The sequence below is a fragment of the Aythya ferina genome (assembly GCF_964211825.1).
Source record: "Aythya ferina genome assembly, chromosome: 6".
Classification (NCBI taxonomy): Eukaryota; Metazoa; Chordata; class Aves; order Anseriformes; family Anatidae; genus Aythya; species Aythya ferina.
In genome coordinates this window covers 27,814,501-27,841,033 of record NC_140303.1, presented here as the reverse complement: position 1 = coordinate 27,841,033, position 26,533 = coordinate 27,814,501, and the positions used below count along the sequence as shown (strand labels likewise).

At 38.3% G+C, this 26,533-nt stretch overlaps 1 protein-coding gene across 3 annotated transcripts in view; it reads right to left on the bottom strand.

Moving 5' to 3' along the window:
• The window catches only part of CLASP1 (cytoplasmic linker associated protein 1), a 148,603-nt gene that overhangs the window by 42,451 nt on the left and 79,619 nt on the right, over positions 1 to 26,533 (bottom strand). Inside the window, exons 22-31 of one of the 3 annotated variants that reach the window (XM_084523008.1) lie at positions 25,281 to 25,448; positions 20,074 to 20,181; positions 16,183 to 16,245; positions 12,313 to 12,416; positions 9,799 to 9,822; positions 8,603 to 8,847; positions 4,945 to 5,008; positions 3,381 to 3,544; positions 2,330 to 2,408; positions 1,435 to 1,578 (exon numbers count right to left, since the gene is read on the bottom strand). In XM_084523008.1, the coding sequence (XP_084379134.1) occupies positions 1,435 to 1,578; positions 2,330 to 2,408; positions 3,381 to 3,544; positions 4,945 to 5,008; positions 8,603 to 8,847; positions 9,799 to 9,822; positions 12,313 to 12,416; positions 16,183 to 16,245; positions 20,074 to 20,181; positions 25,281 to 25,448 (1,163 nt within the window). The remainder of the gene's footprint in view (positions 1 to 1,434; positions 1,579 to 2,329; positions 2,409 to 3,380; positions 3,545 to 4,944; positions 5,009 to 8,602; positions 8,848 to 9,798; positions 9,823 to 12,312; positions 12,417 to 16,182; positions 16,246 to 20,073; positions 20,182 to 25,280; positions 25,449 to 26,533) is intronic. The other 2 variants (XM_084523010.1, XM_084523009.1) reach the window with 2 other exon arrangements.

The following is a 26,533-nucleotide window of genomic DNA, read 5'->3' as shown; positions in this document are numbered from 1 at the left end:
CTGTGAACACACACTTCCCACACCATAACTTCACAGCTAACAGCCAAATTTTCAGCTGCTGCAGAGATACCGTTCACTCAGCTTTGCATGCAGCAATGATGACCTCTAATGGTGGAATATTTCTTCTGCCGAGAAACATGTGGAAGTTTTGCTATTTGCTTTTCAATGTATTATTCTAGTTAAATTAATTTACTACTCCCTCTTGCCTGCCACTAGCAGAGTAAACTGCTAGGGGTTTACTTGAACTGTAAAAGGGAAGAAACTGCTCTTTTGTTACTTAATTCTTTCTGACTTTGTATATGAAAATATCAAAAGAAAAATGCACATTCCAGATTTAACTCTATGAGTTAAGTCACCCTTTAAGGACTGAGACTACCTTGTAAAAACAAATTGCAGTCATGCTAGTGCAAAAAAGCCCTGGAGAAAGTCTTCTTAAAAAATAGATGAGACATTTTTCTCTAGATGTAACCAAATCTATGCCAGAAAACAAAAAGCGTGCACACAAAAAGCTTCTTTGAAGTCCTGCCAGCTATAAGATAATGAATATTGAATATCCTATATATTCAATTCATATATATTCACATATATTGAATAATCAGGTGTGGTGCCTTTGATACCTAATCATCAATTCATCAGAATCAAACAATCAAAATAATTTTATTTCTAAACTTATAAAATACTAATATGCTATTCTAGTATTAATTCAATTCTAAGCGTATGTAGAGCATAACATTTTCACACAATCTGTATATTCTGATATGACTTTTTCTGATTTATTTATTTATTATTAGCTGGGGGGAATTGGAGGTAATTTTAAGTTGCTACAGATGCCAGGGACATCAAACAAAGTCTCATTTTTCTCTTGGGAGAGATAAGTATCACTATGTGCTCCATTTTAGCTTACCTGGCACTCGCATCTACAGCAAGGAAAAAAAAAAAGAACACGTTAACTGCATTATCTAGGACTGACCTAAATGTGCCAATTTTTTCCAGGTTGAGATAAACAGTTTTTAAAAGAAAAGAGTTGAGAACCCTTGGCAGCTTACTGATTTGTTTAGTTTCTTTTAACAATATTGCAATGCAGAAGTTGTGCTAGGTTTCATTTCAGTCTACAAAGCACTTAAATAAACAAAAATCTATAGATATTTCCAGACTGTTCAATAAAAAGCATATTTTTAAACTGTGACCCCGTTGTGTGGTAATAGTTAAGACAGCTGAGTACCTAACTAGAAAAAAATATTTATGAAGAGATGCTTCAGAAATGTGTCTTTACTGAATAGGCAATTCAGTTTGGAAGGCAAGGTACATGTATGTACAACTCAAACCACTACATTTTTAATTACCTTTATGACTTTTTTTTTTTTTTTTTTTTTTAAATCTCTTTCTCTTTTTAGAAGGAATAACTACTGCCAATACTTCAGCATTCTGACTTACCTTTCTCACATCTGAGCTCTTTGGTTCTGTTGTCCAAGTTATAATTCTAGATACAGCAAGTCTTGTCTCACTGGAGTTCACAAAGTCTGTTGGATCCATCTGTCTTGCCAAGGACTCGATATACTTCAGGATAGCAACTTTCACCTGAGAAGTGAAGATGTATTTGTTAATCCCATGAGCTGACAAAAATAGGATTATCCTATAATAAACACACATTGCTGCAGATTGACAAGACTTATGTCTTACTTGGGAAAAGAAATCCCTGTGCCATGTCTCCATGTCACATTTCAAAACCAAAAGCAACTTTATACCCAGGAAAAGTTTTGTGTAGTGAGTCTGAAATGGCAGATCAGAACTGGCTTGAAATATGTCCTTTTGTGCATTTGTGTAAGCAAATCACCACGCTGTTTCCACTCGTATTGAATATTTTAAAGTTCTGCAATGTGCCTCATGCCCATGGTTACTGTTCCAGGTGCTTCTCATGAGGCTGGAGCCTCAAAAGACTTAAACTTTGGGACATGGGAGAAAGAGCACTAGTAATTTGACATCCTGTATATTCCTGTCTCTGAAACAATTAAGTATCTTTTCCAGAGTTTACAGTGTACCTATAGCCTTGGAACAGCAACCTCCTGAAAAACAATCTGCACAACAATATCCAGTTAAGAAGATTCAGTAACAAAAAGCTCTGTTTCTTCCCCAAACCCTACATGCATTATGCATGTTCTGTGCAACAAACACTTGTTTAGGTGTGCTTAGGATCTCAGCTCTCTAGCTGTCCAGACTGAGCCTGGCCCCTGCAGTCCTGCAGGAACAGCTTTCTTCCACTTTAATTATACCTGCTATGACAAACTAAAATAACCACATTTATGCTTCAGCAAAAAGGCCTGATACTGACCTTGAGGTTTGGTGTTTGGGTCTGATCCACAATAAACCTCATCAAAATGTTAAATTGTTGATCAAATGGAAAAGAATCCCTGTCCAAAGAAAACAAAGGCAAAAATGTAATGCTACACATGCTTCCAGGGCTAAATTAACTCAATACATAAAAACTTACATAACAGAGTTCAGCACCTATCATGCTTTTCTTCTTAAGTTTACCATCAACTATTCAGAGAAACTCAAGTTTAAGTGTCACCTGATTACTCTTTTAATACTGACAAAACACTGCTAAATCAATACCTTTATATGCTGTTACTCAAACTGACTTCTGTACACTTAATCCTGTTTTTGGCACACCTGCCCATCCCCTCTTCATTTCAGGCTGTGCTTTCTTCCCTTATCTCTAGCAGCAGACTGGTTTCGCTTTCCCTCAGAGCTCCTACCTGTTTTTGATTTCTCTCTTCTTCCTTTTTTCTTCTCTATCCTGTTTCCTCCTGGATAACTATCTATTCCTACTAGTACACTCTCTTCCTATTACTACTTATTCATTTATTATCTCTTTTCCTGGACAAGCTGAACTTAATTGTAACTACATCCTGTGCTGGACATCCTTAGAAGAGGGCATAGACTACAGAACTAACTGGTGTGCAAAAAGCAGTAGCTTTCAAGGTCTTATCCTGGTGTTAACATTATTGTTTGAACACACGCAAGATGCTCTGTACTTTGTGTTAAAGCACTGTTCATATTGTGAACACCGCAAACAATTATTTTCAATCAAAAAGAAAACTGATATCCAAACACATATCCAAAAAAAACCACCCACAGACTAACAAATGCAATCAGTTGCACACTTTAAGTGTTATGCTTTACAGTTATCTATTAAAACCAAAGGCCTTTTTAATTCAATGCTTTAAATATTGTGACATAATTTCATTCTCATTTATACTGGTGTTCCTTAGGATTGAGGCCTCAAAATATACGGCTCTATGGCTTTCTAAAATGTTCATCAGATGCCCTTCTATCACCCTGTAAAAAGCTACACAGTGTTTGCCATCTGAGTACTCTACCTGGTAACATCCAGAGCTTTTTGCACTTTTGCCTGCACAGACCCCAGCAAATCTGCTCCCATTTTCTTTAGCAACTGTGTCAGGAGAACAAAAAGCCAATCCTGCAAGTCATCTTTATGAATGATGATGAAATCAACCAGGGTTTCCAGAAACATGCTGAAGACCTATGAACAAAACAACTGTCACAAAAAGGAAGGCTGTGCTTCAAATAGAAAATAATCAAAGGAGAGGGATTTAAAATACGAGTTGCAGAATGATTGTTATAGACAGTTTCATGAATGAATGATTTTAGTGACTACATTTTTCTGAAAAAAGAGACAATACACCTCTAGAATGTGCTGTATTAAAATACCACATGAAACAAATGAAGAAAGAGGGTAGAATACACTTACTCTCTGTTGTGAATTCCACGGCAAAGCAGGCCATGCAACAAAACAAACCACTCGTTAGCACGCAGTGATCAAACACGATTGTTCAGATGCAATTTGTCAACATAAAAGATGCATTCATCGAGAGTTCGCATTTTCTTAATATAAAATACCTTCTCAGAGTTATTTAAAACATTATATACCTTGGATCAGATCTACTTTCCTCTCATGAAAAGTAATGCCTTTAAAGTCAACAAGTCAGGAGAACCTGGGGGCTTTGTACAATTGTATACCCTTCTCCATTCTTTACCAAGTCCTTTCCCACTTCCCAGTTTATTCTGACTTCCAAGACACCCGTTCCGCATATGTCACCCCAAATACAGAGCTCAGAAAGCATAGTGGGCAGAAATGAACCCTGAATTTATAGCAAAGGACTAAACTCTGACTTCAGTTATATTGAAGAAATTTAGTGGCTGATATTTACACTTAAAACTAATGTATTTGCTGCAGTAATTCTATAAAGGCAGTGAAGATGAGAGATCACCGCTGTCACATAGCACATATGTTGGTCAAATGTGTAATAAACCACCACCTTATCTATAAATGAGAAGTATTTTGCAAACAAATAACTATGGGTCTGAACAAGGCTATGGGCCCACCTTCTCCATTCCCTAACCTGCTTCTTTCTAAAAAATGCCTGTAAATTCCGGGCAAAGCCTTCAACTTCAAAGGACAATGTTAGAAAGAAGGCAAAGTGTGCATATTGCTGTTGTTTTAAAATAAATAAAACAAATCCAAAACAACATCTTGTTGAGAATCCATACTGCTCGCAGGTATATACAAACCCCAGGGGACAAGATGCTTAACTATGGTTTATTACCTTTTAGACCTCACTCTATTGCGTACCACCAAGAAAATCCCTAGAGAAGTACAGATAAAACTGAACCTCTCACTTAAGGAGTGACACCCGAAAGGCATTAAGTTTTTTTGGGGAGCACGGAGTAAGATGTTCTTAGCAAGAGGAGACAGATCGAGACACTTGCCTTCAGAGTAAAACAGAAAAAAACCTCAAATTTATAAATGCCAGTTTTCCCCAGCAGATGGCAGGGGTAGAAATAAAGAATATTCATCTTGGAACGACGTAAAACATAGACACATGCTAAGTCAAGAGAATGAACCAGCCTTTGTGATCTTACCTTGCTGTGAGGGTCAGCAAACATGCGAGTAAATATTTCACATAGCCTTTTTAACTCGACTCGGCTAAAATACATAATAAGACAATAATATTAATGATAAAGCTCTAGTTACCAAAAATAGGTATAAATAGTAACAGCTGAAAGATCTGATTCTGTTTGTTTAAACATTACTTAAGTCACACTTCTAAAAACCCTCTATCTAGGTGAAGCCTTAACTGGCATTCCACCTGCTGTGATCACCAGGGTTATGACAAGAAATGCAATAAACATGTTTTAAACTCTTGAAGCCAAGCACTTTATTTTCTGTTGCTTCCATTTTCTTCTATAGTCTGTATTGCAGAAGAGAACTTGAAAAGGGAGTACTTGGGAGACATTTTCTTTCTGCATACATGCATATCAAGGTTGCTAATGCACAGAAAAACCGTGCTTTTGCAGCTTAGGAATAGGTTTGTCAGGCTTCTTTTCTGTCAGGTATTTCATTTTTTCAAGTGAAACCAGAACTTCCATGCTATTTGGGTATATACTAATCATATATATTTTGGTAATTCTCAGTAGCTTCAATGAAATCAGTCTAGAATTGCATTGTATTAACAGCAGAACTGACTCCAGAGACTGAGAGCAGACAAATATATAGAAATTGAAGACAATCTATCAAGTAGGCAACCTACTAAATCAGAAGATCATTAAACTTACTTTACTATTAGTAGGAGATTAGGTGCTCAGTAATATTCTTTTTATACAATTAGTAAAGAGTGGTCTATTTGTAAGATACCACGCTTGAGTCAAATGCAAAACTGGTGCCACAGCTCTTATTAGCAATGTATTGAAAAACACAAGTCCTACTCTTGCTGCAATGCAAACTGCCAAAGAATGCCAAAATTTTTCTTGTTTACTGTCCAAATGAAAACAGAGCAATAAGGTAACATTTCCTGCGTACTATGGATGTGATTAGGTATTTTTTGCAACTACTGTGAAACCAGAGTAACTACTGAAATGCATACTGATTGCTCAGAGGAGAGCTGCTTAGATTGTGATTATATATACCTTCCATCCAGAAAGATGTTAATTTACATTTCACCTATATATTTTCAGATATATATAGCCAGAATGTGAATAGTTTATAACTGTTTCATGTTAGCTTGTTTATAGTAATAAGTTGTTACTGTAAACTATTATAATACTTTATAGCATAGCAATGTATTTTTCAAATAGATTTGTGTGTGAAAGTCTAATCAAATTTAAAAATGGCACAAAGACAATGGTCTGCCCAAGAGCTTGATGTAAAGAAAAAGTCCTCGTAACAATGCCAAAGCAAGCTGCCAGCTTCATTCAGGATGAGACTGCACTGCCTCTAAACAACTGCCCTGCCATGCTGTCTTCATGCAGACTGCTGCTCTCAGAATGAACTATTTATTACTTTAATGAAATTTCTTTGGGGACAAGGGTTATATGAAGACTGCATGTGTAAGCATCTGTCTTCCAAAATCTTGCTGAGGTGACAAAGCAAGCGCTAAACTAAAACAAGCAGTGGAAGAGCATTTCCTTAAGGGACTTGTTGGCCTTGTGTTGTTCGGAAGGCCTGGCTGGGGAACCCTCAGAGAACTAGGCCACACGAAGCCATATGAAGCAATGAGGATAGGTGTGAGCTTTGCAAGCTCATCTTTCTGGATATATAATTCACTGCTAACACAGGATCCTTCAGATCCGAGTACTAAAGAAAACCTAGCCACATCACTGCTTTATGTTAAATTTGTTATACCACAACAGAAGATATCAGGTTTAATTACAGACAGACAGACTTGCCACTTGGACTAATGACCTTGGTGATGTTCTCCATGATGCCGTGAGAACACGATGAAGCAATCTGATCATTAGTACAGACACCAAAACAACCCTGAGCCAAGGTGTAAGCAGAACAAAAGCAAACTGAAAGGAAATATAAAGAACTAAAAACAGTATCAAATTTTCAAAAAAAAACAACTCTGCAGGGTGTAGTTTCTGGGAAAGGTTTATAAACTATTCAGGATTGATGCCAAGAAAACTTGCTAGCTTAAGGGACTAGTGACAGCAGCACAGTTCAAACACTGCAACCAGCAGAAATGAAAACAACAGTTCGGTTCTATTGGCATTTCTGCTAAGAATTACTAATGTGGATAAACAGTCCATCGCCCAATCTTCTCAGTATTTCCTGCCTTGGAATTATCACCCAGCACATACAAAACCTTGGTTATTCTCTTGCACTTCTGTGGCAAAAAAAGAATCTCACCCAACTTTTTCATGCAAGTATATGAGGTGCCACAGTTTTTTCAGACAGCTTGTTAAAAACAAAGGAAAAAGAAAAAAGACAGCATTCATGTAGGAAGTATTTTTTAAAATACTCATAAACAGACCACATCAAAAGGCATGCCTGACCTAAGAATTCTAACTACTATATTAAAAACCTGAAGTGCTTCCCACTTACGGACTGCATTACATCATGGGAGGTGCTAGAATGTATTTATGATGGCAGGAGAATAACCTTTCTAGACTAGCTCTCAGTGCATTTTTATTCAGCCTGTTAACAAAGGCTGTAAAATATTTTCAGCTACTGTGAAGACCTTTTAAAATTGAAACAATTGCACAAATCTAAGAAGGTAGGCAGTAAGCTATTCAACAATCACTTATAAACTTTGTCATAATTTAAGTTTTATATAAAAAAAACTTATATTAAGTTTATAATATTCATAACAAAAATTAAAATGTCAGAGCTATTTGTGAATGCTATCTTCAAGGGAGCAAAAGAAGCAACTTGTTTCCAAATTCTTTCACCATAAACTTGAGTAAAAAGTCTGTAGCATGAAAGCCAGTTAGTTAATGTGATTTGGTGTCTATAGCTAGCATGACATAGCTGTGTGAAGTTTCCCTATGACTACTGCATAATTCTAAGATCTGTTTTAATGGGTGACATGCCAAAGGTGTTTGAAGGGTTTATTTGGCTTTCTACAAGGTCAAAATGTCTCTCTCCTACTACAGTTTCAGAGTTGGTACACCTACTTCATTGCCTTAAGAAACTTCCCTCTACATTGTAAATTACACCATTTACAGGAGACTCAAGCTTCTGATATAAGATTTTTCAAGAGTTACAAATAATTAAACCTGATGTGCTCACAAAGAGTCACAAATAATTATGCCTAACTCAGCCCTCATAAAGAGCCAAAGAACACCCAACACACTGAGAACATCATTTGATCTCATCTTTGAAATACACACACCCTGAGTGGTTTTTAGAATAATGAAGTGTTTGCTTCACCAACTAAGCTGCTGGGAAAGAAAATTTACTGAAGATTCAAATGGTCTAATGTAAAAATAGTACCACCCTTGGAGTAAATTTACATTGCCATCATTGTGGGAAATCTCACTGTGCTGCAACAAACAGGAGGCAGAAGGCAGAGCACAGAAAACCATATGCCCGAGTCCCATCTACATTACTACTACAAATTTCACACAAACAGTAGTGATGACAGCTAAATTCTTTCTGAAAGTAATTAACTCCCACACTGTGGAGACAACTTTCACAGCTGTTAAAGGTGCTATGTCTACACGAGGCAAGTACATATACTGACTTCTGGCTATAGCCATCTCCCTTGAATGACAGACAACACAAAGCTACGAAGGTCACCTCAGCGTCCGCTGGCTTTTCAGTAAGTTCTGAAGACCTATGAGCCCCTCCTTCCTTTCAGACCAGTTGGAGCTGGCACAGTGGTTCAGGACCTCAGCCACATCTTCAGTCTGCCGCAGGTAGTGCGGAATGCCCCCGTTCCTGGAACCATAGGAGCGCTCGGAGCAAGCACTTGATGCATCACTGTTAGCGTCGTCATCTGAGTACATCCCATAGGGTTCATATCTTCTTCTCACAGGCTTTTTCTGGAAGAGGGGAAACTCAGTGTAAGTAAATTATATATAATTACATCAATTCCCAATGAAAAGCGTTCTATCTATAACTACTAACAAAGGAAGATTAATGCTATTGTTATAGTGGCATACATGTATATAGATAGATGTCACCGAGCACTGCCTGCTTACCTCTCTCAGTAGAGCAAGACAGATCCCAGTGATTTCAGTGAGAATATTAAAATGAATGGGGGAGCAAGGACTGCATTCCCCAGCACAAGAACTAGATACTTATGCCCAGAGGAATTAGCTACAAGTAATGAAACACATTGTTTTATTGTAAATAAAGGTCAGTTTCATTGTTACAGGTTGTGACCATACAATCTCTATTTCAAGAAAAAAGATAAGGAAGAAAAAGCTGAAGGAATCTGTGCTGGCATGCACAGTCACTTTGATATTGATAGTGAAGTGACTCTAGAAATGCACTGGGATACAGGCCATCACAATTCTCTGTTAGTTTGGGCAAGATTGTTTTTTTGTTTGTTTGTTTGTTTTTTAAACAGAGGTTCCTAAGGGAGTTGAGTAATCAAATCCCACTCATTTCCATAGCATGGCATAAGGGGACCTAATTCCCTTAGGTAACATCTTGAACAACCTCAGTACTTACAGAATGGATGTTACAGTAATTTTGATAGCAAAACAAATTGTATACTACAAAGTAAACTCTTAAGTGAACATTGACAGAACAGGATTGATACAACCATGTATCAGAGAAGATTGCCTATATTCTACAGTGTTTGCTACAGAATTCCTTCCAGTGTCCAGTCCTGCAGTTCTCAGACTTGTGAAGCCAGCAGAGTTTTGCTTCCACTAGGACTGCAGGAATGAAGCGTAGAAATTAACTCAAGTGCAGTATCATGGGTGTTAGCAACAGGCTGGGGAAAGTTTGAAAGTAGAAATAAAAAGTCAAGAAAGCACTAGTACCTTGCTCCTGGAGTCTCCTAACAGCTGTAGAGGCAGGAAAATATTGAAGGGTGGGAAAAAGCATAGAGAATTATGTCAGAAGCTTATGTAGGGTTTTTGTTTTTGCAACAAAAATGTATAGCAAATGTGTCTTAGCAAATTAAAAAAACACAGTTTACGCAAAATAAAAGTGGGTATAATAATGCCTGGCATTATTTCCTATCTGCTGCACTAACACATATATCCTACAGTTTCTATTAGAGAGCTTGGAAGTGAAATTATCTGTTAATAAATTTCAGATGGCAGATCTAAACGCAGCACCTCTCTGCCTGCTTTTCAGAAACATTGCTCCTGAAAGAGACCAGTTTTGGGGAGTGATTTATTTCCCTACACGTTATCGCTAGCTTTAGATTTTAGAATCTTAAAGAAATTCTGATGTCAAGGAACCACTATCTACAATACAGCACATTTAATCAACTTCACTTAACCAGATTCTCTTTCATCCCACAGTTCTTACACTGCGCTTTTTTTGAAGCTTAGCTCTTTTAAAGACAACCTGGCTGGCACCAGTGACTTAAAGGCCTTAATGCCGAAATTTCCATCACCCTTTGAGCTTTTCTGACAGATCCGAGCACTGATTCACAGTATAGACAGTGTGCTTTTAGGCCAAGTCCAGCTCTTGAACAGAAGCAGTGGATCCAATGAGAACTGTAATGCATGGAGCAGAGGTCATAGAATGACCCGCTGTGTGCTTTGTTTAAACTTGAGTATTTGGCCAAGGCCATCTCTGGAGAAGTTCTTTTCACTTCCTACTGGAGGAAAAATAATACTTGTCTGAGAACATGGCTCCTGGGTAAAAGCTGGCACCACACTACTCTCTCAAAAGGAGCCCAAAACCAGCTCTGTAAATTGTCTGTTGAGAGAAGACAACTAAGGAAGAACAAATTGGGGCGGTGGGAAAGAAGGGGTAAATAAGATCGTATCGCATCCCCTGAGATCACACCAATTCAGACTGATCAGCCAAGGTAACAGAACTACTTACTCTCCAGCTAGACTCAAGGCTTTCCCTTCTAAATGTTTAACTCTTTAAATAAGATTTTAACATTACAGCATAACGTTACCTAGTTTAAAAGAGTACAATATTTAAAAGACAACTCCATAAGCATGGCTGCAGATTAAGTCACACCGAGAGATCTTGGTGACCGGCAGTGAATTGGAACACCACCGTGATCCTCTTCTCCCACAAGAAACCAGTATTCACCAGCAGTTCACATTCTGGGATAAGGTCTCATTTCATTTACACAGGCAAATCATCACCTTTAATTATGCTGTGAAAAACTATAGTGGCAAATTTGAGGTGCTGAGAGCAGAAACTGGCACACAAGCCGCTGAATTTGGTAATGAAAATGCTCAGCTAAAAATTTAACCCCCTAGAAGTAACAGAACCATCTATGATATGCTGTCCTAACTCTGCATGATTCATAAGCACTGTTTTATTCTTATGGAAAGAGATTTATTTATTTTTAATGACACTTCTCTGAGTACTCTAATAATACTCTAGAAAAGGAAGCGACGTGAGCTGGTTGACAATCAAATACAAAAAGGCAAATGATGTTAGCCATCATCAGAGAAAGTAAACTAGGAAATGGAGAAAGAAGAGCATCTTTCACAAACTATGGGGCAATATTTTTTTTTCTTGAGGGAAGATCTGAGGTATCTGCCTTGGATACACCAGGAAATCCTTCCCTCAGCTCAGGTCTAGACCTGAGGAAGACCCAAGGTACACTGGTACCCAGACAATCCTGTAGAATAATTGCATCTGCCTCTATACACTTTCTTTCCCCCCGAGACAAATGCAAAGGCTTGTGATAACACCCATCTTCGGAAGAGCAGAATACATTTTCTGGGTTCTGCCCAAGAGATTTTATACTACAATAAGATTATACAGGACAATAAAAGTTAAAAAATGGTAATAAATCACCAAATGTTTAGAACCACTGGGAGCACACTACACAAACACACTTCAGTTTAACTGCATGAGATGGTACCAGTTACAGACAAGCCAAGCTATGAGCCGGGTGCAAGTAACAGAGCAGGAAGTGGCAGAGCTCTCAACTCTTCTTGAAACCAAATCCAGAATCGACACTAGAAGAGAACACTGCGTTTTCCAGACAAAATCCTCATGCAGTTAATGAAATTAATGCAAATCCCTTCACCACAGGCACTGAGCACTCCTATGTTGCTGCATACGTCTTCCGACAGCAAAGTTAAAGCCAAACAGCTGACTCAACCCATCCCGCAGCTCCAGCATTGAGCCTCGTCAGTCTGTTTGTTAACTGCGGAGAACTGAGGTGGAACGAGGAAACGAATGCTGCTGCCAATATACCCAAACACGACACAACACAAGGTAACTAACTCTACAGCATCAGACACTGGCACATTCAGAACAAAGCTACTTAGAAAGAGGAGAACGTACGTACAGGTAACTTTAAGCCACTTTCCGGTGTCGGAAGCATTTTGTATTTTTCCTCTTACCAGTGCATCAGCCACAGCAGCCTCCAGATCTGTGCTTGTGCTCAGGACTCGCATGGCATTCACAGAAGCAGGCATCCTGCCTGGCTGTCCGAGTCCAAACCGGTCTGCACAAAAGACAACATTGAAAGGGACTGTTAAATGAATTCACATTCACTTGGAATCCTAATCAGGTGTCTGAGCAGCACTCCCCAAAGGCTCTGGGAACTCTCAGTGCTTTTTCATTAAAGACTCTTTTATCCACATCTCTACAGAGTCTGCCATGACAGTAAGAAATAAACTATTGTTTGGTGGGTCCCAGAGACAATTCCAGGTCCTCGGGGCATGTCTTTTTTTTTCTTTTTCTTTTTTTCTTTTTTATTTTTTTTAAGCTGGGAAGAAGGGTATCTATTTTGTGTTTCCTTTTAACAGAAGTTGTTTCAGTTTTATTTTAATGTCGGAGGCAGACATGCAGGTCCCAGTCTGTCTCTCTGAGAAATGAGCAGAAGACTTCTCATTAACTTCAGAGAAACAGAATCGTGCCCGGTGTCAAGACATGTTAATACCAGAGCACTCATCCATCCTGCAGCTTTTTCTCAGGCAAGGACGTGAGATTAGCAGCAGCAGATTAGCCTATTTTATGTTGTAAGGCTTGATTAACCAGTAGAATATCACCCTATGCCCCCCAGAATAAAAATAAAAGGCTTATTTTTGTGAAGTGACTCCAATTTTTGTTTTATTACTGTTCTGGTGAAGCAGCTTAAATGTACATTGGACTGAAACACAATTTTGAAATTTTGAGAAACCAAAACTGATTTATTTTTTTTTTTTTCCTAATCAAACAATACCATCTTTCTCCCCTTGAATTTGATGGCAAAGCTCTCAATGGCATCCAAAGCAACAGGATTGGGTCCAAAGTGCCATTTACATTCCCAGTATTAATTAGCTTACTCATCATTTGCCCAGAGTCTGAGAGAAATGTTACTGAAATGAGTATCTTTGAGCAAAAGCCAAATTCAGAAAGCCATCACTAGCAGGGACATGGCAGAATCAACGACTTGAGGATCACTGGGCAGGCTCTGTCCGCGTGGCCCTTGCAAATTACAGGAGATGAGATGCACTATTTCTGGATTCCTGGCTTGTCTCTAACCAGAAAGAGATGGTTTTCAGCAGAGTTTTTGCTTCTACCAGGGGCTGTCTTTGCTCACTTCTTCTGGGACACACCTAACCCCTGTCACCTGCCAATAAGAGTTTTGCCAGCAATTTCAAAGGTGAACAAATCAAGACCTTCAGCTGACCCACACTGAATGCAGTCATCAAGCAGACAGAGAGAGGGATCAAGTCTCTTAGGTCTTTTATTAGTTCATCTATATTTAATTTTATGAAGGAAAACGACTGTTTCTTAAGATACGTAACTACTTGTGGGTTTCCACAAGAATGAACATTATATTCAGCAGCTCACTGTATTTATTTTCAAAAACTTACCACAAAGCATGAAGCTTTGTGATAAGATAAGGCTCTTTAGAAACCTACTGCACTGAGATCTCTTAGGGAAATCAGCTCATACTGACCTGCATCAGTTAAATCTGAGACTGAAGCTTGCCAGTCTCCCATCCTAACTTTAAAGCTGTACCTGAGTATGTCAGAGCAAGGATTAAGCTACTGAGGGGAAAATAAAGATTTGATATACCTAAAATATTTTACTGAGAAAAAAAAATGTAGATTAGCATGTATTTCAGAAACATTAGCAAAACTTACTGTTTCCCAGCTATGCAACCAGACAAGACATTTCTGATTTACAACAAAAGCACATTTTCTACAAAACACATTACAAGAGGGAAAAAAAACAAAAACAAAAACAAACATCTTAAAACTACTGCCAAAAAAGTAATCAAATCATGACATTTCACAAAGAAATAAAAGTTGTGTGTGTTATTACTATCCCCTTTTTTAATGCACTTGGGTTGAAGATTGTTTCCAATATTTAGTTGAAACAGCACTTCATCCCTAATGTGGAAAGATCTGTATACTCTTAATGGAAGCACAGAGAACATGGCAATGCATTCAGTCAGATTGAAGCTGAAGTCAGTGCTACAGAGATGAATACTATAACGATGTAGAGAAGACAAGTATTTTCCTATGTGCAAATTAAACCTGGTATAGTACGAGAGCTGCAAAGTTCTGGACTCAGTTTTATGTTTAAACCCAACTAGATGACATTACTCAAGCCGTCCTGAGATCAGAATTTGGCTTTATAGCTTTGAAGTAACATAGCATCATATAATACCATTGTTACTCGTTTTCACGTTAATTTAGCATTACATTAGAAAAGGGAAGATAGTTTGTTTTTTTGTTGTTTCGGTTTTTAAATGAAGAACAGAATGACAAAGTAATTCAATTGTAGATCAGTTTAAATACCCAGCACAAAATAAAATGAAGCTGTTTAATCAAATTGAGTAAGTATAATATGGCATGCTGACTTTTATCTGACCCCATAGCTATCAGGATTTTTTTTTAAATACATCTTTCAGTGATGTCTGAATTCATAACACCCAAAGTCACCCTGGGGTTCTCCCACACTGCTGCCACACCTGAATGCAGGAATTAGATCTTAGGAGGGACCTCAGCATATCTCTAACGTAGGGATGGGGACACATTTGACTCCAGGAATAACCAGTATAGGCAAGCCCAATCTTAACGTCAAGATATAAGCTGGGCAGTGTGAGCTCTGACCACATTTGCTTGTCTCCCTAGATAGATTAATTACTCTTGTTACTTGGTGAAAAATCACAAACTTCTTTTTTCCCCCCTGAATTTGGCACTTTCTAATTCACATTCTAATTGCTGCTTTGAAAAATGCAAGAGTCAAATCTGCTTGCATCATTTCTGCAATTACCTGATAAGAGAAATGTTTTTGAAAGTTTTAGTTAACTGACACAATTTAACTGCGCTTAAGAGAAACAGAACATTTTTCACTCCCTACCTGAGGGGGGTTAATTAAATAACTTTTACTGTCACTAATTCCTTATGCAATTTTAGCATCCGAGCAAACACTGAAGCCCTCATTCATCTTCTACATCATCTTTGTCCCCACAATTAAGTTCCCATTGACCCCAAACTAGCAGCCCTCAATTTACTTTTAAGACTTCTAGTGAAATACCCTGATTTCAAGGGAGCTTCAGGAACTGCACAACTGCAAATCCAGCACTGGGGTGGGGAACAAGGCAACTGGAATCTGCAGATTTTTCTCATTATATCGATGCATTAATCTCCAGATGCAGTGCCCCATGAAATTAATGGAAGCATTTTTCCCCACAGCTTCCATGCTCTTTGGATAAGGTATTCAGTATTATGTGGAGAATGGATCATGTATTATACTCCAAAGTTCATTTTGAAAGCTCGTCAGGTGCTTAATTCTTGCTGCTTTTGTGAATTTTGGACAGGATCCTGCAAAGCACTTCCATTAACAGAGACTGGAGTATGAAAAATTTCATAATAAATGGGTTAAGACCCACTGGGATCCGGTCTTAAACACTGGGAACTGCTACACTGCTTAAGAGGAAATATAAACATAAATTGCAAGGACTCTGAATCATTCGGGATTTAGCCCATGCTATACAACTGATCCAATTTACAGGAGAATTGAGAAAGCCCTGGATGATCACCCTTTGTTTAAACACTGCTCACAACGTTCCTATAATACACAAAATTAAAAAACATTCAATAAAATAAATTCAAAAGAAAAAGTCACGTTGAACAGAACAGAACAAAAAGCCTCACAGCGGTGAGAAGCACATGCCAAGTGCTGGCTGATGCACATGACAGCAAATGTTAAAATGGTGTAAAACAAGACTACATATAAGAAGCAGAGTCATGCAGTTAGCGCTTGTTCACCTGACTGCCCAACAGAATCAGCAGTGGAGAGAGCACTAGTGGACCTGGAATGACGTCGAGAAGCTGCAAGTAGAAGGAATGGCAACACCCACAGGATTAACATACATTTAACCCAAGACAGAAAATGCCACAATCCAAGGGGGATGCAAGTGACCACTACCAGTAAACGTGTCTCGTAGCGACAGGGAAATGACGCTGTATATGAATGCATAACAGATATAGTGCAAGCCCCACAGTGATACCTCCGTCTGTAGCTTCTCCTCCCTCTCCCCCATGACCATAAACACGATGCATGACAAAACTCATTTGTAACGGTCCCAAACCCGGTGCAGTTCAGCAAAGAAAACCAGTGTGCATCAGTCCCATTCCAGAAGCACAGGTCTGGAAGATGACACCATGAGAACGTGGAGCATATAACCACAGAGCAGGATTTAGATTTGTCTGATCTAAACCCCACAGTGAAGCCATGATAAATGATTAGAAATTGTGCTTGCAGCATTTTTCCAAAACACTGGAGCCTGTGCACAAGAAAACAACTTTTACAAAGAGAACGAATAACCACAGAAGTAGGAAGAGTGCAAGGAGTCATACAGGGAGGCCACTCAACCACTGCCCATTAGGTGCTTTGGTTTGGGCTTTTTTTTTTCCCTTCAAGTAAACATTCATACTGTAGCTGTTGCTACTACCTACCGATGGTCTCTTGCTTTAACAAATTTTGCATATTGTTTCTTTATTCTAATTATATACCTATGTGCCTACACAGATATTGATCAGAACACGCACGTGGGAGCATCTAGAATCACCCCATTTGTAAACAAACTGTTAACAGCAACAGAGCAGGCAGTAGCACAAAAGTTGAAGCCAAACACAGCTCCCACTTCAATTCCCAACTGTCAGCAGCAATGAATCACAAAATGCCTTTGGAGAGATTCTCAGTTCTTGGATTCAGCATAAAGGTGAGATACTTATGAAGGCAAATGGGAAGCCCAGCCATTTCTGAATTTCAGCAATTTAGCTTCTCAAAAAAGTTTTTGCCTGTGTCTAGCAATGATATGCTCACTTAACTCAAAGCAACTGACCCAAGAAACTCCGCCCATGTGAGCGGTTTGTCATCAGACTCACTGGAGGCCTTGGTGCTTTAACATCATGACTAATACTGTCAAGAAACTGAAAAAATGAACCCAAATCACCATGTAATACAAATAAGATTTGTCAGTAGTGCATATACATGTGCAATAGAACAGGTGTAATGCAAAGCATCTGCAAACAAATACTAATATAACATGAAAGAGAAATTAGCAACATGAGAAAATTCAAGGTCTCTCCCAGCTGTGACAGCTTGGCTAAGAGCTCTACACAATATGCAATGTGGTCTTTAAATATGTAGAACACATGCGTTTATTCAAGAGAACGATCCCGCTGACACTGTAACTTAAGGAACATTTCCAGGATCAGTGCCGGATTACAGACTGAACCTCACAAGCAGAACTCTGAGCTTGCGATTGCTTTCTTCTGCGCCATCCAACTGTGCCTCTGTGGCTGTCACTGCAAGATCAAGGCCCAAGAAGGAAGAGCCATAATAAAAGAAAAATTAAAAAATCACATCTCTGCAAGGAGACTCAGTGTACAGTGACTCTTCGCTGGTGTTTCCTAACTTCAGAAGCAACGTGTTTGGTGCTTAGCCATGCCTATTTGCACAGCAGCCTTGAAAATAAGCAATTTGCAAGGCCAGGATGTCAGTGTTGACACTGATCATAATAGTGCTAAATGCAAGAATACTGTCATTTACATATAACTAGCTTCAGTATAATTCACGTACATAAAGTTAATCTTATATTAAGTTATTCCAGCATTAACATAAGATGAACTGGATTCTAAAAATATTGTAGTGGAATTGTCCTGTTTTAGCTGAAATTGCTATATATACACACACATTTCTGTGAGATGAATTACAAGTTACAAAATTAAGCTGACATACATTGAAGCTTGCAGCATTTCAATGAAAACACAAGAAAAAAAGACAGCAGGATAACAACAATACTGGCATAATATTATATTGATACTTTCTCCCCACTTTCAATCCTCCCTTCCATTAATTACTTCTCTAACATCTGCATTTCTAAAAATGCAATCATCTTCAGATAATTAAATATCATTAGTTAAAAATGAAATGCTCCTCCTCCCACAACGAAATTTGTTGCAACCACTGTAATAGACATCTGTAACTGAAATTTCATATTCAGTGTACAAGTCAGACCCCGTGGTGCACCAAATTCACACCAACTGTGATTCTGGTACACTGCATTTATTTTTCAGAGTAAAGGCCCAGAAGACTGTATCTCAATTAATGTATTTTCACTAATATAGAAGAGAGACAGTACAATAATAGAATATTAACAAGTTAACCCTGAAATCCACATGCCTACACACACACTGGGTGAAGAAAACAGCCTCACTGAAACAAGACAGGTAACTATAAAAACAAGCATATTTACCACCCCTTCATGGCTCTGGTATTAAATCAGCTTCATTTAATCAAAAAAAATTAATTAAACTACCAAAAAGAGCTATGAATGCAGTTCTCAGTACTACTCCACTCATTTCTCAACAAAAATTGTGATAAATGCAGATAAAGCAAATCGATTTCATAGCTCAATAGATTAAATGAAGTTTTGAACCCAGAAGCCTCTTGAAGATTCCACTCTACATCACTGAAGTCAATGGGAATTTTGCCAATGATTTCATATGGATGAAGACAATGAGCCTCTCCACTGATAGCATTTGAAGTTGAGATGAACACATGAATGACAATAGCTATGTAGATTTAAACAATTATGCAAAATACAGAATATTTAACTATGAGAACCAAATCGGAAATTTTTGTCCATCTGTTTGTATTTTTCATAACCTTTTCTATTTGATTTGTTGGAGAATTAGGCCCAAAATGCTACCTAGACATTACTTCTTATAGCTGTATTTTGTCACTGTGCAAAATAAATCTCGTAATAAATTCTTCAATCTTGACCACATCTCTAAGAGCTTCTTTCTCACTTTTAATACCACATGCACATCTATGAAATTACTACGTAAAGGAAAAGGGCCTGGAGATAAACTACATTTCATTATGTCTGAGATGACAAATATTTCGTACAACAAGCAATGTATTTGGTTGAATATATATGATATGACATTTGATCAGAAACATTAACTATTCTGTTTTCAGCCCTGTGCAGAATAAAACTTCTGCATATGTTAAGTGTAATGAGATTTTCTATTTGTACTGTACACTTAAGCTGCATGATGATGCTCCTTTAAAACTTCATATTTTCCACGATTTTAGTGTGCTTGAAAGCTTCCTGCACATGCAACTTGTTAAATTCATGATTGACGTTGTATAAAACCTCTACAAAAAGAGAGCTTCCACCTCTTTATTGTAGGATTACTTAATTCTAATAATAGAAATGAAACTTTTGCTGTACTTAGCTTTAAGAAAACCAGATCATGAATAAATTTACCCAACAATAGACTATGATGCTACTGACTACTTCACTGTGACCTAGAAAATAAAGGCTTGCTCTCCCACAGATTACCATCAGTGCTGTAAACTGAAGCACAGCAGCCCCACACAAACTGATTTAATGAAATTGAAAAAATACAATTCAGGCTAAACTACTTTCATTCTAACCATAAAATACTGCGAATCAGAACTGAAGCATGCAGAAGAAAACAGAAGGGAAACAGGGTTGGAAATAGGGATTGTGTCAGGAATCCAACAGAGGACAGAAAACAAGCTCATTCCACCTGGCAGCGTCTTGAAAGGGCAATAAGAACAAGGAGGAGGGGAAAGGAAAAAAATTGACCCTTAGAGCTCCAATGCCTACGTGTACTCACCAAGTGGAGGAAAGCCCCGAGCAGGGCTTGTATCTCGACTGCTCTCACGGCTGGTATCGCGGCTGCACCCCTGACTCATGCTGGGTCGGGGGATACGACTGCTCCGTGCTAGCATGCAGCATGGAGAGTTTCAGAGAAGGTGAACAAGTTTAATGAGGACAGAAAAGCTCAAAGTCAAGTCACATTTCTGTTAGTTATGGTAATTATTACATTAGTAATTATCACTTGCAGCAGCCAGCTCAGGCCCTTACAAACCGACTACGTTACACGCTGAGCTGTGTTTGTAAGGTGAAATTTCAGCAGTATTAAATGTCTGGTTGACGGTGTCCTTTTTTCTTAAACAACCTAAGTTCTGTCATTCAAGTAGAGCAGGAGATCTTCAATCATTTAGGGAAGCTCTACAATTACAAAGCATGCAAAACAGATGGAGGTAAAAGAAACCCTTACAGAAGATTTTTTCCTTAATTATAAGATAAGACAAACACCCTTCTGGAACAAAGAAGAAGCACTTTTAACCAGATTAAAAAATGCATAAGTCACAGTACCAGTATAATATCTTGCATAGATTTGGTTTTTGCAAGTATAGTTTTGTCATGAACAAATACCCTAAGAAAAAAAAAGTGTATTGTACAGACTTGGAGAGAGATTTTTCCCCAATTAAAAATAATGGGGGAAATCAAGACCCTAAGTACCTGAAAGGTAAAAAGTGGTTTGAATTTTAAGACAGTTTCTTTTTCTTTTCTTTCTTTCTTTTTTTTTTTTTAAATGAATGCTAACTTCTGATCCTCAAACATTTCTAAAACCTTGTAATTATGGTTTTATATGCATGCATATTGCAACACATGCATACTTAAGGAGAGCCTTTATATTCTTTACTTTTACAAAACCCTGCATCAACAGGGCTTATCTGTGGTCTGGCAGCTACCAATGTTCAATTTCCCACAGCCTACTGGGCTCCTGCCTGTCAGCTGTGTCACAAACTCATATGCAGTCTTCATTTGGCCAAATGCACGGTAGAAAACAGAATATTAAGCTGCTTTCATAGTGAAAAGCAATGCCATTGGCTTTAGCTGAAGTTTTGTCCAAGAAGGAAAAACAGAACTAGACCCTTAAGAAGGTTACTTAACATTAAGGATTTGAATTTTACAATTTTATAAAGGGTATTTAAATTTCAGGTATTTAAATTGTAAATTAAAAAAAAATAATAAAATTCAGGTATTTAAAACTGGTTTATTCCTCTGCAACACTTTTGTATGTAAAAATGACAATTGTCCAGAGTATATCTTAAATTCTTTAAGTGCTTCTGTGGGCTCATCAAGAAAGGGGATCACGCACATTCATGTGGCTCCTCTTTTTGATAAGAACATTTATATACTTGAGAAGAACCACACCAGAATATAATGCCTAATTTTGAATGGTCTGTTATACCCTGGGTGTGTTAGTATCCTTTCAAGCAAAACAGTACAGAACCAAATAGAAACCTTCATATTTAGGCTTTAAAATTCAAATATAAACTACTGCCAGATTCTTTGTCAAATCCCTCCCAAATTTGTAAACCCCAACTAATATCTTAGATGAATTAATGGTTCTGATGGCTGAACTTTGATGTCAGACAATACAAGATGAGATATTGACCAAGTTGGTTAGATCGCCATGTCTAAAACTTCTGAGTGAATTACATGGCCTTGTAATAAGACAGACTAAATAATGAAGTGGATGAAATTAGGGTCCACAAGTACAATAATCCCACCTCAGGTTTACAAGAAAAAACAGCTGTCAGGTGAACTACAGGTGAAAGTAATACTCTGAAGTCTTCCACACAAATACTTGCTTGAAATTGAGGGCTCTTTAGAAGCCAACTTCTCATTCTTGGGTCTCATGCTTCTATGTAGATAATGGTAGCCTTCACATCACATTTGCACAAAGTCATTTCTCTCAACAGAGAATATTTTGTCAATCTCTCTATAACACAATCCTACTAAATCCAGCAAAGGCTCTCTAGAGAGGGGAAGATGTGAATGATTAAAAAATTTAATTAATGTACATAGTACATCCTTGTTCCATTACTTATGATAATAGAAGTATGAATTTAATGCAGTTAAAGTGCATTTAGAAGTCTAATAGGACAATGCCACAGATGAAACAATATTGACTGCACAAACAGAGGGAATACAAAATTCAGTAACGTGTACTTCATGAGCAATGGTCAAACAAAGATTTGCATGTTACTGGATAGAGATATAAATGAAAAAAAGAATGGATTGAAAAAAAACAAAACAGAATGATGAGTCTGTTGTGGACTCCCAGGCACCTGCCCCATGTTTCGTGTGTTGTGTAGAGAAGGTGAGCTATCAGTGATTCAGAGCATTTCCTTTGGGCACTGCCAGAACTAAGGGCCAGCAGTGCTGTCATTTAGACAAGTTTCTCAGAGCCTGTGTTTGCAGAACAGGCAGCAAAGGTAGACAAGACAGACATAAATCTCAATTTCAGAATTCCCAAACTTCAAAAGCTGAACAGAAGTTACGTAAATGAGTAGCAAAAGTAATTAAAAGGAGTAGGCAAGACAGAAGCCAACAACAAGCCAACAGCCAGCTCTGGACTGAAAGCCTAGAACAGGAACAAAGGTGTGTTGCTTTCAGTAAAATCCCAGCTCTCCAGGTGTGTGCTGTACATCTGGGTTTTACCCATTTTATGCAGACAGGCAGAGGAGATGTGGTTCACACCATTTTTAAATCACACAGTTATGCTGTCTTACACCTGTGAAAACCAACAAATGCAAATACTACCAGCAAAACTTGATCATTCACCTGTTTACCAGCCTACCACTTGGAAGAACCTTCCACTTCATTAGAGTCTGTAAAAAAGAGAGTCGGTAACACTGCCAAAGCAGCTAATACAAAGCTCTGGAGCAGGGTACACCCAGCAGAGGCAAGGCAAGGACGGCCTTCTCGCTTTCCAATAAACACACGCAGCATAACTACTTGATAAAAGTGCTGCATGTCCTGGATAACTAACTGTACCTGTCTGCTTCACTTCACCACAATACCAGGGAGGACACACAGCTGACTGAGGATCCAACAGCATCCAGCTCCAAGGCTTCCAGCAAACAGAAGACACATGGATACCTGAGGTCAGCACGGAAATTAAGCTGGCAGCAATCTACTGATGCTTACAGGCAGAGGCTCTATCAGCTTATCACTGCCATTGCCTTCCAAGGGGCCAGGAAAAATGTCCAGTAGGGGGCTTGTATAAAGCCTGGCTGCACATATGGACTTAGACTCGGTGTGCTTACTCTTGCACACACAGCACTGGTCCGGCTGCAACACCTAGTCACTCCTGCAAAATACTACGCAATGCACCAACGGGTGAGTTCTGAACAGGAGCCAGGAGTTACCCATTTCTAACAGCCTGGTCTGCAAGATTGTTCAATCCCACTGCACGACAACATGAGCACACAGTTAAGGGATGCTTCAGGCCGTGGGTTAGGCACATGCATGCAAAATATGTCAATAGTCCCACAAAGTCTAAAGCACTGCACATATATTTCTGTGCCATATGTGCACTCAAACACTTCCTTGAACCAGAGGATGAAAAAGTCAATTGATATACTTAGGACCAAGGTGAATGGGAGTCTATAAAATGAAATGAATGAGAAAAAATGCCAAGAAAAGATGGGGACTGAAGCAATAAAATGGAAAACAAAATACTATAGCTACTAAGTTATGAAGTCATAAATACAATGGGATAACGGTATAAAGATGACAGCGCAAAAATTATCTTGATCCAAGCCAATATTACCATTTTCAAGATTCAATAGAGACAATTTCTGCAACTGAGTGGTAAAGCCAACAGAAGCGTCAAGACTGTGGCTCCCACGAGAGCCTGAAAGAACAGGCTTCGGTCAGTCATCAGCCCGGGGGGCAGCTGGAAGTCACGTCTGATAGACGTCAGAGCGCTCTCTCACTCCCAAGGAACAAGCACTGTCTGTGTTCACAGGGAGCATGTCAGAGCAATCAGATATAAATCACACTTTCAAAAGAATGCAAGGCTCTCATAATATACCTGAAAGCAGGCAACCCAAGAGTGAGGATTTTATACAAAGCAACTTCCCTTTAGATGCTAAACACTGTTTCAAATCAGACCACGTAACGTGACTATAAGCTCAAGCACATGTGCTGGTACTACCCAGCATTCCTCGTTCACTTTCAAAAGTGTTCTTTTGCAGAAAAACTGCCTCTAATATTTGGGAAACACTAAGTTTTAAAAGTAGTGAACAGAAAAGCACAACGTATTAAGACAGAGGTCATAGAATAGGTCAGACATAACAATATTGAATTTGGAAAAATAATCAAAATAAACATGCAATATTTTTATGAATCATAACCATATGTACACTCAGGTGCTTTAAATGCATTTCAATGCACTTGAATAAGCCACTTTTAACAAAATGCTCTAAATAAAAAGGTAGCTTAGATTTGAAATACAATTGCTAAGGCAATAGTTAAAAATCAGTTGACAACAGTAAGGCTACAATTTCAATCAATTTCATTCTAGTAGTAAATTCTTTGAAGATACAAAGCACACTGAACACCTTTTTACTTCAATTCAGACACAAAAGTTCCTATATAATGATGCTTACTCACCTGTTTTAAATAAATTACCCTGCTGATAAATTATTTACATAAGTATTTACATAACTGTCACTAGGACAAAAATATTGGAAGCAGAATAATTGAAGTCTAAAATTTCACCTAAGTAAGTGGCTCCAGGATATTCAGGACAAGAGAGGCAAACCACTTGAGCTGCAAAATTTCTGAAGTAATCCCAGAAGGTGCTCATCGCCCTTCATTCCAGCTGATTGTAAAAATCACTCAACTCATCTTAGGACTAAGCCACTGGTGCCAAATGAGGTATTTTTGTTGTGATGTTTATTCATGGCAACTGTTCTTGTTGCATGATCTAGTAACATTGCTCATGGCATGTCTTGTGTTTGAAATTCAACGTAACAGCTTTAGGTCTGCTTGGAAACTATGGCTCAACCTGGAAAACTAGAATTACCCTCCAAGAAAGCACAACCAAAACCAGAACATTTCTTGAAATAGATCCTTAACTTGCCAGAACTCAGAAGAATGACAATAATACATATACATGTTTCCTAATAAACAGGAAAGCCCCTCCTTTTAGCACACTGCAGTGACTATTCTTACCTAGTCCTATTCTGTTGGGACTTGTCTCTCGACTGCATCCCTGGCTCCGAGGGATCTTGCTGCGCTTCTCTGAAGATGATGGCACTGGCTGAACTCTGGATGTTCCACCACTCAAGCCACCATAGGCGCTTCCTAACAGCTTACCCGGAGAACTAGACCGGCTACCAGCTAGGAAAGAACCAGAGATAAAGAAAAAAACAGTTAAATACAGAATTTTTTAAAAAGATCTTATTCTGATAGCAAAAATGGAACACAATCAGCTCTAATAATCTGACCTAAAGCACAAACAAAACTAAACAGAGAGATTCCCAGGGGCTTTAGGAGGAATACTGAGGAAAGCCCATGAAAAATAAATACTGACATCAACAATCCTGCTTACATGAACAGTGCTGCCCAGTCAGGATCAAGACCAACACAGACACTGCAGTGCAGGAATAGTCCAGCTGGCTTTCTGTGAACTTGTGAAGATGCCAGGAGCAGCCTTGTTGCAGCAGCATGGAATACACAGCCTGCTTTGCCTCATCAAGCAGCAAAAAAAAAAAAAGAAGCCCACATGGAGCACTGTGCTGCAGAAAGCCAACTTCTGGCACAGGTAGCTGCTGCAGGGTAGCTCAGGCATCTTCACACCGTGCTGCAGTGGTGACATTGCATTCCTACAACAATCCAATGAAGAGCAATTAAAAAAAGAATACTGTCTCAATACCGTCTCACCAGCAGCACATTGCCATGTTAAATGGTAAACCAAGTAACCCTGCCACATTCGTAGAGATGCTGGTTTACTTGGGTCTGACTTGTAAAGGATAAATTATCTAGTTATTTTTTAGCTGGAGAAATTTTTTTAGAAAGTTGAATTGTTGGCCTGGTGTATTTTTCCTTGTCTGTTTGAATAGTCCATGGCAAGTTTACATTTTTTTTAAGCCGTGCTGTCTGCAAGACAGTCTGCTAACTGAGATTTATTTACAACATCTCCTGCAGCTGGAATGTAAATATTTCTATGAAATATTCATGCTGTCAAACTCAATGAGTTGAACAAGATCATTATTTTTTTTCGGTTTATCTCATTTTGGTAATTAAATCATAAGAAACATGTTAAGCAATGTTAAGCTTAAAAGGTAACCAAAGAACTGTGAAAGTATGGGATTAAAGACCCTTCTTTGCTTCTTTAGGTACATAAAATAGACACGGAAAATTTGCTGCTATTACCATTCCTGGCATTCAAATTCTTAATTAAAACCACTACAAAAAGCATACCT